Here is a 14947-nt window from a genome sequence, read left to right as displayed (position 1 = left end):
AGAAAGCTCAAGTGCTACAGTTTTACTTCATGCCGTCTACCACTGCTGCCAATCTTTACAATCTACAGTGTGTGGTGCAAACTATATACACAAGTAGTGAATGTAGTTGTTGCAACAGTATCATGTCAGATTTGAACATGAAAGTCTTTAAAATGTGCTGTAGCAAAATCCTTGTTCTATTTCCGTGTGACATCTCTGTCATAGCATATCACTTTCTCAAAAAGTATATTTTCAGCACTTCACAAAATGCTTTCACCCCCTACCTGCAGTCCCATTGCTGAAGGGCCACTCCCCCTCTCCACACATGCAGTAGGTAATCTCGTTTTAAGTGTGTTAGTGTGCTGTGGTGGCTGTAACACATCACCAGCCAACAATAGTTCACTAGCCGGAAATGGGCGACATTTCCTCAACTATGACCACGCACATTCTTCAAGACTCAGTGTCTGAATTTAAAAGGGTGACAATTGATATCATTGCTGAATACCGTACATTGGAAATTCATGCAGAAAAATGAGACTGAATTATAAGTGGCACAAGTAAAGGTGGTAACTGGGCCCCTTCATCACGTATTGGCTCCGTCTGGAACACTTCATGTCAACTATCTTGTTTCTCCATTACTGCTGCAACCTGGTAGTAGTTGTATTATAATTAAGTGATGAGGTTAAATGCTGCAAGTTGTGTTGGCAACGTTAATCATGGATTACGTCAGCATTCCCTGTCTCACATCTCCCCTCTCCACAACAGCCCAAAATATTCCCTTAATTCTGCCACAACTCGTGGTGTGAACCACCTGCCTTTTGAGTCACTTATAACTTGGTCAGTCACATCAAATATCAACAGGAAGATAACGGGATGAAATCAAGTGAGATGTCAAGTAAGAACTTAGAATCTAGGTAAACCATACTAGGAAGAAGTGTGAAATCAGGGAGTTTTTAGCATTGATCTTATGGGTTTTTTGCACAGAAAACGAATTTATGGTGTAGAACCATGAAAAACATAAAATTGGAGAACACAAAATAGAAGTTCCACAGTATAGCATTTTTGGCAGAAAACTGTTATCACACCTTTTCTGGATTTAATATTTTTGCAGATGATGTCCAATTCCTCTACAACACACACATTTCTGTTGAAACAGTGTACACATGTCTATATATCATCATACACATACTTTGATGATTTTTCCATGTAGGTCGATATCATTTTCTTTCTTCACAGATAAGACCACTGTACTACCTACTTCACAGAACATGATTCCCAATTACAATGAAGCTACACTACACTAAATAGCAAAATATACAGACTATTAGTTGCTATGGAAACATCTGCCAAGATAGTCCCAAAAACATGTAACTCATGTCCGCAATTTTCATTTGCACCCCACACCATGTTTACATATCAAATAACAGTTGTCCAAGATATCCCACAAACAATTGTCCTTCAGCGATATGTATTACCAGAAACTCTTTGTACACTGCCCTATACACCATGACCAATATTGCAATTTGTGAACAACAGCAAATGTAAAAATTTATATTTACTACTTCTTCTTGTCATTTAGATTGCAAAGTGGCAAATTATTGTACTTTCTTTGTGTGGCTCAAATTTCACCTCCCTTTGTTGTATGAAGGAAGGTTGGATACAGTGGTGTTCAGGACATACTACAAGCAAGTAGACAACATCTTAGTTCTCAGGGACTGTGTACAGAAAATGCTGTTTTACACACATGGATTACATCAGACGGAAATTATTGTAACGTTCAGAAACATTTGCTGATTATCAGAGACTGACGAAAAATGTACATCAACGCAATGTAATGTAAGTAAGCTGTAATCAACCCAAAGAGGTGGCACATCCTTCAGAGGTCGTACACCCTTCCTTCCTCAGACCTTTGAAATGACTCCAACCAGTTACAGGGGAATTCACAGTTTAAGGTGGACTCCAATCAATGGTGCAACTAAGCATTTTCTTGCATTAGCAAATATTGCAGAGGTGAAAGAACTCATTAATGAGAGATAGATATCCAACAGCTCACCACAAATTGGACCCCAGACATTTTAGATCCATAATCTGGCACTTACTTTAAAGTAATGTAATGTGTGTTAATAGACACACAAAAATATTATACGTGTCCAATTTTTATCGTTTACCATGACAAATCCTCGTTTGCATGTTGGTACTCCAATTGCTATGGCTTTATTTAATGATTCCCATTTTTGTTTTGAATTTCAAGTTGTCAACTTGTGCTTGAGTTTACATAACTGAGTTTTTCCACTACGTATGTGATTCTGATTTGTTGGCCAATTCTACTGTATTGTTTAAGTAAGTCACGTGTGTTTACAAATGATGTGTATGCTAATATAGTATTTGTGTATGGATTTTGTAATTGAAATGATGCTGATGCTTGTAGAGAATACAGCAGATGATTTCATAATCTCAAGAGTACCAGATTCAAGAGCGTTAACTTGCGTTTTCACTAAATTGCTCGAGACTGCTGCAGAGCAGCAGTCATGTCACAGCTTAACATGCAAGTGAACACAGTGTATGAAATAAAAGACATTACTTAGTTGGTAGAATGTAGTCCTTCAACCAGCATACACAGAATTTCTACACTTATCAGTGTTCCACATACAATAATATGGCAGGCATTACATATGCACCATCTCTATCTTATAATTTACAGGGGATTCCATATCTTTGAGAAGGAGATGATGGTGGGTGATTGGAATTTTGTTGCTGACTAATTGTAAATCGCTGAGTAATCTCAGTAATATTTTTAACTGATGAAGCTTCTTTTACATGTAATGGTACCAACAACACTAGTAAGTCACATTGTTAGTTTGTTGACAAAAACCCACACATCTTTGTGGGGAGACACTTTCAAGAACGCTGCTTTGTAAATGTGGGGTGCAGTCTGACAGACCATCAGTTGACTGGACCTGTTGTATTACTGCACACTCTTAAAGGCTTCGTTATCTAGAATTTCTTGAAAACAAGCTTCCAGCGTTATTGGAGAAGGTTCCTTAGTTTACAAGAGTCGGTAATTTCTTCCAACATGACAAAGCCACTGCACAGTTTAATTATCAGGTGACATATCATTTAAACTTACTACTCCCTGGAAGACTGATGGCAAAAATGCTCATGTTTCTTAGCAAATAATGCCCCCCAGACATGACACCTTTCTGACTTTTGCCTGTAGGGATGGCTGAAAGGCAAAGTCTAAAAAAGTATATATGCCAGAGACGAATTAATCTTTCATATTATGACTAGCGCTACCCTTATAAAAGAATGTTGAGAAAACCTCAGAAGAGCTACACGTGGTGTTGTCAGGAGAATTCAAAAGTACATTGAAGATGGAATTCATGAAAATCAACTTTGAACTTAAATCATTTGCCAGTGAGTATTTTTCTGGGTTACATTCTAAAGGCTACATCTCCATAACCGATAACAACTGAACACATTACATAAACTGTTTTATTGGGTGGAATGTTTTATTGGAATTAGTCTATACCATCACCACCTAAAGCACTCCTAAAGTAGTCCTCCTGAAACAGACTATGTTTAGTTGTTAGCACCTGTAGCAACTCAATAAGGAATAAACATATTGATCTAGCTATGCAGAAAAGCTTCATTTCAGGCTGCTTAGGAAGCTTTCACCAAGTGATGTGACACTGTGATCAAGGCACACAAGATGCATTCAGGAGCAGCATGGCTCAAGTCCCCATTTAGGTATCTACATTTAGGTTATCCAGTGTCTCATGTAAATGATAGGGATGGTATCTTTGGAAATAGCATGACCAATTTCCTTCCTCATTCATTTGAAATCTGATCTTGTATTCCATCTCAAATCATGTAACTGTTGACAGAACATCAAACCCTGATCTTCCTATCACGCAAAGCCCCTGTCTGGCCATTCTTCAATGTCTGCTTTCTGTCTAGAATCTTTGGCACCACAGATATGATAAACAGATTCCCATGGGAAACTAAGACAATGATGTTGTGCATCAATAAATGGACTGCCCTTAAAATTCCAATAAGCCACCTTCCAAGAGGAGATAATATATTACAGTAAAAAATATACATATTCCATATGGACCAAGATAGTGAAATTTATAGAAATTCAAGGACTCTCAAAGGCATACAATAAGTCCTCTTGAGCAATTTGTTAATGGAATAGGAGAGGGTACTAACAATATTGGTACACTATGACCTATGCTTCACGTCTGCTGCAAAACACAAATGTATGCACACATGCTACTATCTGATATTATCAAATGAGCATTTCATAAACAAAGTTTCCGCATACAGTGTCCAGTCACATTAATGTGACCACCTGTCAAAAGACTGAATAACCATCTTTTGCAGCACAGACTGCTGTGAGATGTTCTGGAAGTGTGTCAATGAGGTTCTGGAAGGCACTGAGAAGGATGTGGAGCCATGCCAACTTCAGTGCTGTGGCCAGTTGCACTAGGTTTCTCAGCTGAAGATCCATGGCATGAACAACCCGATCAAGGTGGTCCCACAGACTCTCGACTGAGTTTGAATCCAGGGAGTTTGGTGGCCAGAGGGGTATGGTAAACTCATCCTGGTGTTCCTTGAACAACACAACGTACACTGGAAGCTGTGTGACTTGTTGCATTCTCCTGCTGGTAGATGCCATCGTGCCAAAGGAAAACAAAACTGCATGCAGGGATGGGCATCACCCCCAAGGATGGATGCATACTTGTGCTGATCCATTGTGTCTTCCAGAATGATGAAATCATGCTGCGGATGCCCTCCAGCTTGGACCCATGTGATGATTGTCGCAGGGTATTTGCTTTCAGATGTTTCACACCATGCACACTAACAGCCATGTGTCTGATGGGGCTTAAAATGTGATTCATCTGAAAAGGCCACCAGCTGCCACTCAGCAGACGTCCAGTTTTGGCATTGGTGTGCACATTCCAGCCTTCGTCACCAATGAACAGCAGTCAGCATGAGTGTACGAACAAGTCATCTGCTGCAAAGGCCCATATGCAACAACGTTCATTAAAAAGTTGTCGAGGAGGCACTATTGGTCGCCCCTTAGTTCATCTGGGCAGTCAGCTGCTCAACAGTTGCACACATCTGTATAGCCATCATTCGCTCCTGTTATCTCCATTTTGGATAGTGCCATTTGGCCATGCAAGGTGTACTTTAACCACAGAAGTTTGCTAACAGTTTACAAACTTAGCCATTTTGCAAATGCTTCCATACTTGGCCCAAAAGCCAATGATCATGCCCTTTGGAAATCAGATAAATCATTCCATTTCAACATTACGACAATGACTGGACTGTTTACCGTGTCCCCTGGGCATGCATTATATACTCTCCACTTCTAGTACTGCCACCAGCATCTGTGACTGGTTACTGCATGATGACATCCGAAAATAGGTGACGCTCACATTGATGTGACTGGAATATGTATTTATAAAAATAAATTGCACCATACTGCAAAGTTATTAAGAGTAAATCTCCCATCACATAGCATGTAGTGATATACAAAATGACTCTTTAAAATATATTAAAATGGTGCATCACAATGGAGAAAAAGTGCAGATCCTGGGATTTTATAGGCAGCGATTTCACAAGTGAGCTACTTATGTATTCATCACTGAATGACTAAAGGCTTGAATTTTATACTAACTCCCTTCTGCTTTGAGTAATCCCACAATGTTTTGTCATCAAAAATCATAAATCTAGGTCCCACTTGTATTCAGTACACAGATGTAAACTGTTATAAAGAGCCATACAATGTCTGTCTCAATGGATGTGGGAAATCATGTGGAATATTATGTAATAGAATAATGAGATAGACACTAATTTCTATAAATATTACACAATTACCCAAAATGGGGGTAAAATGAACAATATGGAGAGAGAGAGAGAGAGAGAGAGAGAGAGAGAGAGAGAGAGAGAGAGAGAGAGAGAGAGAGAGGGGGGGTGTCTGATGTGACATGTTGACAGTGTTTTCCTACATGTGCCGCACAAGAAAATGTCACACACAAATGCAATCTAGTACTAAATCTGTAACTTTTCCAAATTTCAGGGACTATTTCGCAAAAGTTCCATTCTGTCACAAACAGTTCTTGCCTTGTTGTATTCCTAAATTAGAAACAGAAAATGTGTTCCTGATGGTAAAAAACATACAAGAGACTAATGTTTTAGGTTGGTAGACAACAGACAAGAGAGCGGCTACAGAGAAACGCATGAATCCCATTAAACAGATACTGCCAGAGCAGGCCCATAAAAATCTGAATAATTTTATGAAATGAAATAGGCTTTACTCTGTATTTAAATGAGATGGATTTTCACATGTTTCATCAACATTTAAATGGAAAGAACTGAAAAAGAATGTGAATGTTAGTACTGGAGGAGCAGTAAAAAAATAAACCCATACACATTCTATCTTAGAGAGTGTCTGAATGATATTTCCCCCAATTGACTGTACAAACTTCTTTATTTTGTATTACTATCATGATTCTGGCCTTGAGCCATTATCAAGTACAAAAATGTTGAATAATTAAAAAAGTCTAATTATAACCAACATTGTATACTTGATAAAATGTTGAATAATTTAAAAAAATCTAATTATAACAAACATTGTTGTACCTGATAATGGCTTAAGGCCAACATCACAATAGTAACATAAAATAAAGAAATTTGTACAGTCAAATGAAATGATCGTATGGCACTATTGGCCGGGGGGCCCCATTTGGGGAAGTTCGGCCGCCGTATTGAAGTCCTCTTTAGTTAGGCAACTTGCGAGTCAATGATGATAAAAATGATGATGATGGACAACACCCAGTCCGCTGCCGGGAATCGAACCCGGGCCCCCTGCGTGATAGGCAGTAACGCTACCGCTACGCTACGGAGGCGGACACAGTCAAATGGAGGAAACATCATTCAAACATTATTACATGACTGTGGCCCGAAGCTATGAAAAGAATATCTTAAGAGCATTTTGCTTAGTAAATTTAAAAGTGAAGCATGATTTGAAACTCAAATGCATTAAACTTCAGGAACATAGTAACAAAGATTTACCTTAAACGGGATCCTTGAAATTTTTCTTGTAGCTTTACGGGGTGACCTCAGCAACTTCTGACTCTTGGCACTTACAGGTGATAATGAGTAGGCAGATAAAGCTGATGTATCGCTGCTGGATACTGACTTCTGGGATGGTGGAGAATACTTAAAAAAATTTTTTAAATTGGTTAGGAAAAAATTAATAATCAATTTCAGCTATACTATACTATTCTACAGTTTTTTTCAGTAATGAACTGCACATTTACCCAAAAATTAAACATATGTTCCACCACTATGACTTTCAGCTTTAAATATAAACAAGACCTTTCCTTTCTTATGATAATTCAAATAAGTAGTTAAAAATTTTTAAACATGTTTCACATTTATTAGCACACTTACTTATGATGCATATATACATTACGTAGTATCAGTTTATCCCTTATAATTTTGTTTAATGCATTATACTTTATAAAAGAACAATCATTTACTGAATACATGTCTTATGCTGCTGTATGCTTTCCTTCACACCAAAATATTTTGGATGGACAAGACTGAAGACACACATTTTAACATCTTAGTGTGTGACGAGATACAAAGTAACAAGAAAGTAGCGAATACGTTATACGAAAACAGAAGTCTAACACGAAACATTTCTTACATGAAACAGATTTCTCCCTTCTTGTGATACTGAGGTTCTCCTTTCCTCTGACTGGCCTTTAACATCTTCTATGTTGCAACCTAGAAGCTCATTCTTCAATAGGCAGGAGTACGCAACAGCATCTCTACCTGTTTCACCAGTTTCACGGGTTGCTTTTTTTGGAATTGCCCCTGTACGAACAGTATTATCCTGAAAGTGTTCAGAATATAAGTAAATATACAAATCAGTAAAGTCAGATTACAATTTCGTGGTATCACACACCATAATCAGCTTGGTTCATATAGGAAATGGGAGTAATATTTAACGAAACACAAAGGAAACATTATGAAGAAAATACTTCTTGTGTGGCATTAGTAAACATCTCATTTTCAACTGTGAAATTCAGCCTTATGCTGTGGCTAGTTCAATCAAAATTGACAACTCCATGGCAGCAAACAAGCAGTTTACTGCAGATATATTCTTACATCCTGCCAGCAAATGCCACGTAAGAGGTCTGATACAGAGGAAAATGCACCCTGGTTGAGTGGCTTGCATGCCTCAACAACACAGATATCCATACTGTAGGTGTAACTACAATGGTGAGGTGCACATGGAAAGGCCAGACCAATACATGGTCGCACCAGAAACAGTCCGGATGATCGAATGATTTGCCATTGCGATGTAACAGATAACAAATAGGGTAGCTGAACTTGCGATTTGCTTGTTTATTCCACAAAATAACTGTTCAATAAACTTCTAGCTCATGAACCCTCATGTGCATCTGCATGAATAATAAATTGCACATTAATAAGTCACAATTTATAGGGCCTCCAAATGCGGGGTTGGATCTTTAAATGTTGGCTACACTACAATCTATGGGCCAACAAATGCATCTCACATTAACTCTAAAAAACCGGGCGCAATTTTCAAATAAATGGAGACAAGAATTTTCAGTGAAAAATAATGTTCACTACACTTTAACAAACTGAGTTTTTCCATCACTGTAACATTTACACCAGAGAATTACTTAATATCTGAGAAAGGACTTAAATGAAAAGGAACAGTACCTCATGTTTGAGTGAACTTCTGGAAAAATGACAGTGCTCTTACTGTAAGTTTAAAGTTAAAGTTTGACAACTGCAAACTAACTAAATTCCTAGTGTAAATCACTCACAAATATAACCTAGTAAAGTTTTAAAGTTCAGACTAGTTTGCCTGACATGACAACACTTAGAATAATTTCAACACACTCAAGAGGCAAGCTACTGCCACTCCCTGTTCCAGATTTCAAACCCACCTGCCCTGTATTCAGATCAAAAGTAAAGTATCCTGCATCAAGATGGCTGCCACTATTTAAGCCCTTGCATTGCACATTGACGTGAGTCAAGTGCACACATTTCTGACTTCCGCAATATACTTATAAACGTAATGTTATATACATGTAATACATTTCAATCAGTACATAAGTTTCTTCAGCTTTCTCTAATGCTGATCTTATGTTTTCTCTAATTTAAATAGTTTGTTCATAAATAATGATGGAAGTTGTCCAGCTAGACACTACTTTCCATTACTAATAAATATAAACAGTTAAAACTAAAACCATACACATATCCATACCTACGTCTATTTCATAAGGCAGCCACTACTTGTAACATTTCATTCATTATTTATGTAAACATTCATGTTTTTATACACAGAATGTACAATATGGCCTGTAATTCAAAACAGGCAATGTTTATAAAAAGATCTACATTGATAGTCTAATAGTGTTCAATGAGATCTACCCCTACACACTTTTTTTACGAAAATCACTTACAATGGTATTGAGATGCTAATTTTTAAAGTTCATTTTATACATAAAATATTTAAAATTAAATAACTTGAAAACTACTTTTCAGATCGAGGGTGCACATTCACCCAAGCACTTGCCTTAATTTTGTCTTAGTAACCATGTTACTGACTTCTCTCTAACTAGTTGGGATCAGGTTTTATTTGATTTAGACTTATTTGATAATTGGTGTGGCCACTCAAGTCAGCCATGACAGTTACTGCTCAATGTTTCATGCCAATGGCCAGGTTTTCCCGACCATGCAGTGAATGTCCCGCAGTATCTGCCACTCGCTGAGGCTCAAAGGGTTCCATCTTTTATTGATGATACCATGAGACCTGTCCAGCTGCTGAGTTCTGCCTGGCTCTGTCCCCATGCCTTCTCAGCTGTCAAAATACTCACAACAACTCAGCCACACCTTTCTATCATCACAATCAGAACACGCACGCACAACTGTCTCTATTTTTTAACTTTCTAGTTGTAGTTACTTCGATGTACTGTCTCACCATGTAACATTACCTAACATATCCTCGCTATCTTGACACCATGGTTAGGCTGTTTGGCTGAAACCAAGGGGAGACTAGAGCTGTTATACTTCCAGAGTATATGTATCTCTACTGTATAGTTTAATGATGATGACATCCTCTTCAGCAAAATATTTTGGAGGCAGCAGTCACCCATTCGGATATCCAAGCAGGGAATACTCAAAAGGATGTTGCCATGAAGAAAAACAAATCTGGCAATCCATGGAATAGAGCATGGATTGTTAGATCACTTAATAAGGTGGGTAGGTTGGTGACATAATAAAAGAGAAATGGAAAGGTTGAAGTTAGCTATAATAAGAACTAGTGAAGCATGGTGGATAGATGAACAGTGTTTGTGATAAGAGCAGCAGAAATCCTCCAATAACACATGAGATATTGACTTTAACAGATGAAAGGAGAAAACAGAACAGCCGAAGGAGAAATGCAGATCTATAAAATCATGTATGACTATTGGAAAGATGAATGCCACTAAAAGGAAAACTAACTAAAACCTTTACAGAAAACAGAAACACCTGTATGGTTATTATAAAGTAAATGAACCTGGAGACAATATTATCAAAAGAAAGAGTAAGCACATGAAGGTTAGATGGGGGACATGATACTATGAGAAGAATTTACAGAACACCAAAGACCTAAGTCAAAACATGGCACCTGGAATAGATAACATGCCCTCTGAATTATTGAGATCCTGGTGACGAAATATCACAACAAAACCTATTCCACTTGGTACACAAGATATATGAGACAGGCAAGGTACCCTCAGATGTCAAGAAGAATGTTATAAAACAAATTCCAAATAAAGCAGTTGCTGACACATGTGAATATTACTGAACCATCAGTTTAATGAGTCATGGTTGTAAAATACTTACACAACTTATTTAAAGTAAAATGAAAAACTGATAGGAGCAGATGTTGGGGAAACTCATTTTGGGTTCATGAGAAATGTATTAACATGTGGGGCAAAACTGACCATGCAAGTTACCTTAGAAAATCAAATGAAGGAAGGCAGACTTAAGTTTATAGTTTTTACAGAATTAGAGAAAGCTTTTGACAGTGTTGACTCAGATGTACTTTATGAAATTTTAAAGGAACCAAAGATAACATCTTTTACAGAGGCCAGATTGCATTCGAAAGAGTCAATGAAAGTGAATGGGAAGCAGTAGTTGAGAAGGGTGCGAGAAAGTTTTGTACCCAACCACAATGTTACTCAATCTGTACACTGAGAAAGCTGTCAAGCAAACCAAGGAGCAATTTGGAAAGAGAATTAAAGATAAGGGAGAAGAAACAAAAACTTACGGTTCTGTCAGAAATGGCAAAGGAATTGGAAGCTCTGTGGAATTGAATGATTAGTGTCTTGAAAAGAGCTTACAAGATGAACACCAACAAAAGCAAAACAAGGGCAATGAAGTGTAATTAAATCTCAGGTAATGCCAGGAGAATCAGATTAAGGGTCCCTAAACAAAACAGCAGCACAAAGTAACAAAGTGTAGTGAATCAGAAACTGATAGTTACATTATAATAATGAAGTCCCCTGACCCACCCTTTATCTCTCGCTAATATGACCTCTCAATGTTAATTAAAATTTGTAGGGTTTCTGTGATTTTCTTACACTAATCAATTTAAGACAGTTCTGATCCAAGTGAGGTAACTTCTCTGCTGTCAGAAGTTTGTGTGTCATCATACTTACGAGGGCTGTCCCAGAAGTACCTGACATAACAAAGACAACACAAAATTTTTTTGAGAAAAAGCATCTTTATTTCTCCATATAGTTTTCTTTCATCTCAATACACTTTTCCCAGTAGTGTTCAATAGCTTCGATACCCCGTTGATTGTGAACACCATCAAGCCCCACGAAACAGCTATCAACCGTGCAGACTTCACCTCTTTATTTTTGGCAAATCTTACAGCACCATGCCATTTCTTCAAGTATTGAAACAGAAAATAATCAGAGAAGAATAAACCTGGTGAATAGGGTGCATGAGGAAGCAAGCTGGGCCATGTAATTAACGGATGTGTGAACTGGTGCATTATTGGGATAAAAAATAACTTTCTTTTTCACCAAATACCACTATTTTTGCTTGATTTCATCACTCAAATGCTCCAATATGATTGGATAATACTTGTCATTAAAACAAAGTCCTTCACAAGGGCACTGCCGCACAAAACACCTACTTCTTGTAAGGTGGTGAATTTTATGAAATGACAGCAATGTCCAACTTTTTTATGGAACATTTTGAGGAACATGTGTTAACCTGGCTCCTCTTCTCTCCATCTTCATTTTATCATTATGTCGATTACATGTTTATGGTCAGGCCACATGGTATAGGAGCTCTTGAACAGTTCCAGCAACATATGACCAGCATGTGCCCAAACACAGCCAGAGAAAGAGGGAAGGCTGCTGTTTTTAGATGTTTTGGTACAACGATTGCTTTAATGAAAGTTCTCCAAGAAAAGGAAACATGACAATGTTGAACATTCACTTGATGAGCCACCAATTCCATTCCTTCCCTTCTGTGGTGATACATCCAGCAAAATATGCAGGGTCCTGGCATGACGAGGTGTCAGATCTATTTTCTGACCTCCAAAGAAAATAAAGCAGATGCTATACCCTGCTAAGGACAGTCTCCGGGGATTTAGAACATCCCATCTATGTGCAGAAGCAATTACATCAGGCAATCCATCTGCATCAATTCCAACTGCTGTGCAGAACATCAATGGCATATTGAAAATCATGAACTGGAGAAATCTGCAGTTGCTGAGCTCAGCCTCTCAAACAAATATAAAATATTGTTTGACAAAAAAAAAAGTTTTGTCCCAGGCTCCCACATACTGGGACTTTAATTTTAAAGAGGCTGTAGAAATAAGAATGTGTGGGAAAACCTTCAGTCATGATGGCAGATATAATCTCAGCTGTACATGGAAGCGAGCTCTTGATGCAGAGAAGAGCCAGAGATATTTGTGACAATGTTTATGCCACAGTGGGAGCAGTGGTGCCACCAGTGCAGACATTGACACCATCTGCAACAGCATGACATAACTACCAACCAATCAGAATCTGTCTTTGTGCTTTAAAGACCACCACAGCAGCAATTTTGACAGTCAGTTGCCTCTGACGAAGATGATGGCGGAAACCTTCGAAAGCTCGAGGTTTTACTCTGAACTGACATTGCAGCAAGTCCGAGAATGTTTTATACAATACTTGCCACTGACTGTTTTTCCTTTCTGAAGGTAATCAATGGAAATTATCCCACGCACATAGCTAAAAGACTGATGGCATGACCTTGCCTGCAGATGGCATGGTCTTTACATACTTTGAAGCTAATAATTCCCTTTCCATCCTCTGCTTTGATTGTTGTTTCACCTTGGGTGTGAAGCGGTGGAACCATGTTTCATCCATGGTAATGGGTGAAGACAAAAACTCAGCTTTACTGCAATGGAAAACTTAAACATCCTCAGGAGGCTGTTTTCATTTCATTGTGAGTAAATGCGGCACCCATCCTGTGCACAGATTTCTCATGTCCAATTTTTTTGTCAGTATGCAATATGCAGTACTTTTTGAAATGCCAATGTCTGCTAGTTCACGCACTTTTAGTCAATGGACATCCAATACCACTTTCTGGATTTTCTTCACAATTCCTGGCATTGTCACCTTACCTCATTTGGCCAAACAGCATGATTTTAGTTTTGGCACCTCATATGGCTTTGCTTAAACTCTGTCACTCTATATTTTACAGTTGTAAACAAAAGAGCAGACTGCCAAAGAGTAGAATCTAGCTCAGCTTTAATATTAGTTGGACTAAGACCTTTCAATTGAAAGTAATGTCTTACATAATGATGACAATTTTTATCCATGTTTACAAATTCACTAAGTGTGTTTACCAGTGATGGCTGCCAAACAAATACTAAACAATTTAGCATTGTTAAATTTCAAACTTAAGCTTCATAAGGCTGGTATTTTTTATCATACTTTTCTTTGTAACAATAACCTTTATCTATACATCAAGTTGGGTACTTGCCTTAAAGAACACACTAGAAATATGTAAATTGTTTTACACATCACAGGTTTCAAAACATTGTTATCCACTGGCTACACAAATTATTGTAGGAAATATTCAACATTATTAGAATTATATTAATACCTTCAGCTGCTGACGGGCATTGATATATATCAACAACAGGGACAGGTGAAAATGTGTATCCTGACAGGGAATCGAACCCAGGATCTCTTGCTTACATGGCAGACACTCTATCCATCTCAGCCACAGAGGAAACAAAGGATAGTGCGACTCCAGGGACTATCCCGCGCACGCCTCCCACGAGACCCACATTCTCACCTAATACGTCCACACACTACATTTGTACTGTCCCTACCCAACACATTCATTACTCGTGGAAGACATTCTTACCAAGTCCTGTAAGAGTTTGGGTAATATGTGTGCATCCGTACAGAAGAAAAAGGTCATGGCCGGTATTGCCAGAACTATATACTTATACGGATATGGTGTCTCTTCTTTTGCACATGTCCGAAAGAACAGACACTGTTGATGACCTGCAGCCATCTAGAACAAAATTAGAATTATATTAATACCTTCAGCTGCTGACGGGCGTTGATATATATCAACGGGGACAGGTGAAAATGTTTGCCCCGAGTGGGACTTGAGCACAGGATCTCTCTCCATCTGAGCCACTGAGAGCACAGAGGCTAGTGCGACTGCCATGTAAGCAAGAGATCCCGGGCTCGAGTCCCGGTCAGGGCACATATTTTCACCTGTCCCCATTGATATACAGGGTGTTACAAAAAGGTACGCCCAAACTTTCAGGAAACATTCCTCACACACAAAGAAAGAAAATACGTTATGTGGACATGTGTCTGGAAACGCTTACTTTCCATGTTAG

At 38.3% G+C, this 14947-nt stretch overlaps 1 protein-coding gene and 1 non-coding gene across 4 annotated transcripts in view; both read right to left on the bottom strand.

Annotated features, from left to right (window-relative positions):
* The window catches only part of LOC124721749 (fizzy-related protein homolog), a 123778-nt gene that overhangs the window by 86535 nt on the left and 22296 nt on the right, over positions 1-14947 (bottom strand). For all 3 annotated transcript variants that reach the window (XR_007006386.1, XM_047246851.1, XM_047246852.1), the window contains exons 4-5: positions 7700-7888; positions 7060-7206 (exon numbers count right to left, since the gene is read on the bottom strand). Coding sequence is in view for 2 of the 3 variants with exons in the window: in XM_047246851.1 (XP_047102807.1) it covers positions 7060-7206; positions 7700-7888 (336 nt within the window). In the remaining variant the exon portion in view is untranslated. The remainder of the gene's footprint in view (positions 1-7059; positions 7207-7699; positions 7889-14947) is intronic.
* On the bottom strand, positions 6822-6897 carry Trnad-auc. Its single transcript has one exon. It is a non-coding gene; the product is annotated as a tRNA-Asp (tRNA).

This window comes from Schistocerca piceifrons, chromosome X (genome assembly GCF_021461385.2).
Source record: "Schistocerca piceifrons isolate TAMUIC-IGC-003096 chromosome X, iqSchPice1.1, whole genome shotgun sequence".
NCBI lineage: Eukaryota > Metazoa > Arthropoda > Insecta > Orthoptera > Acrididae > Schistocerca > Schistocerca piceifrons.
The sequence above is the reverse complement of the archived record's forward strand: the minus strand, read 5'-3'. Positions and strand labels throughout refer to the sequence as shown.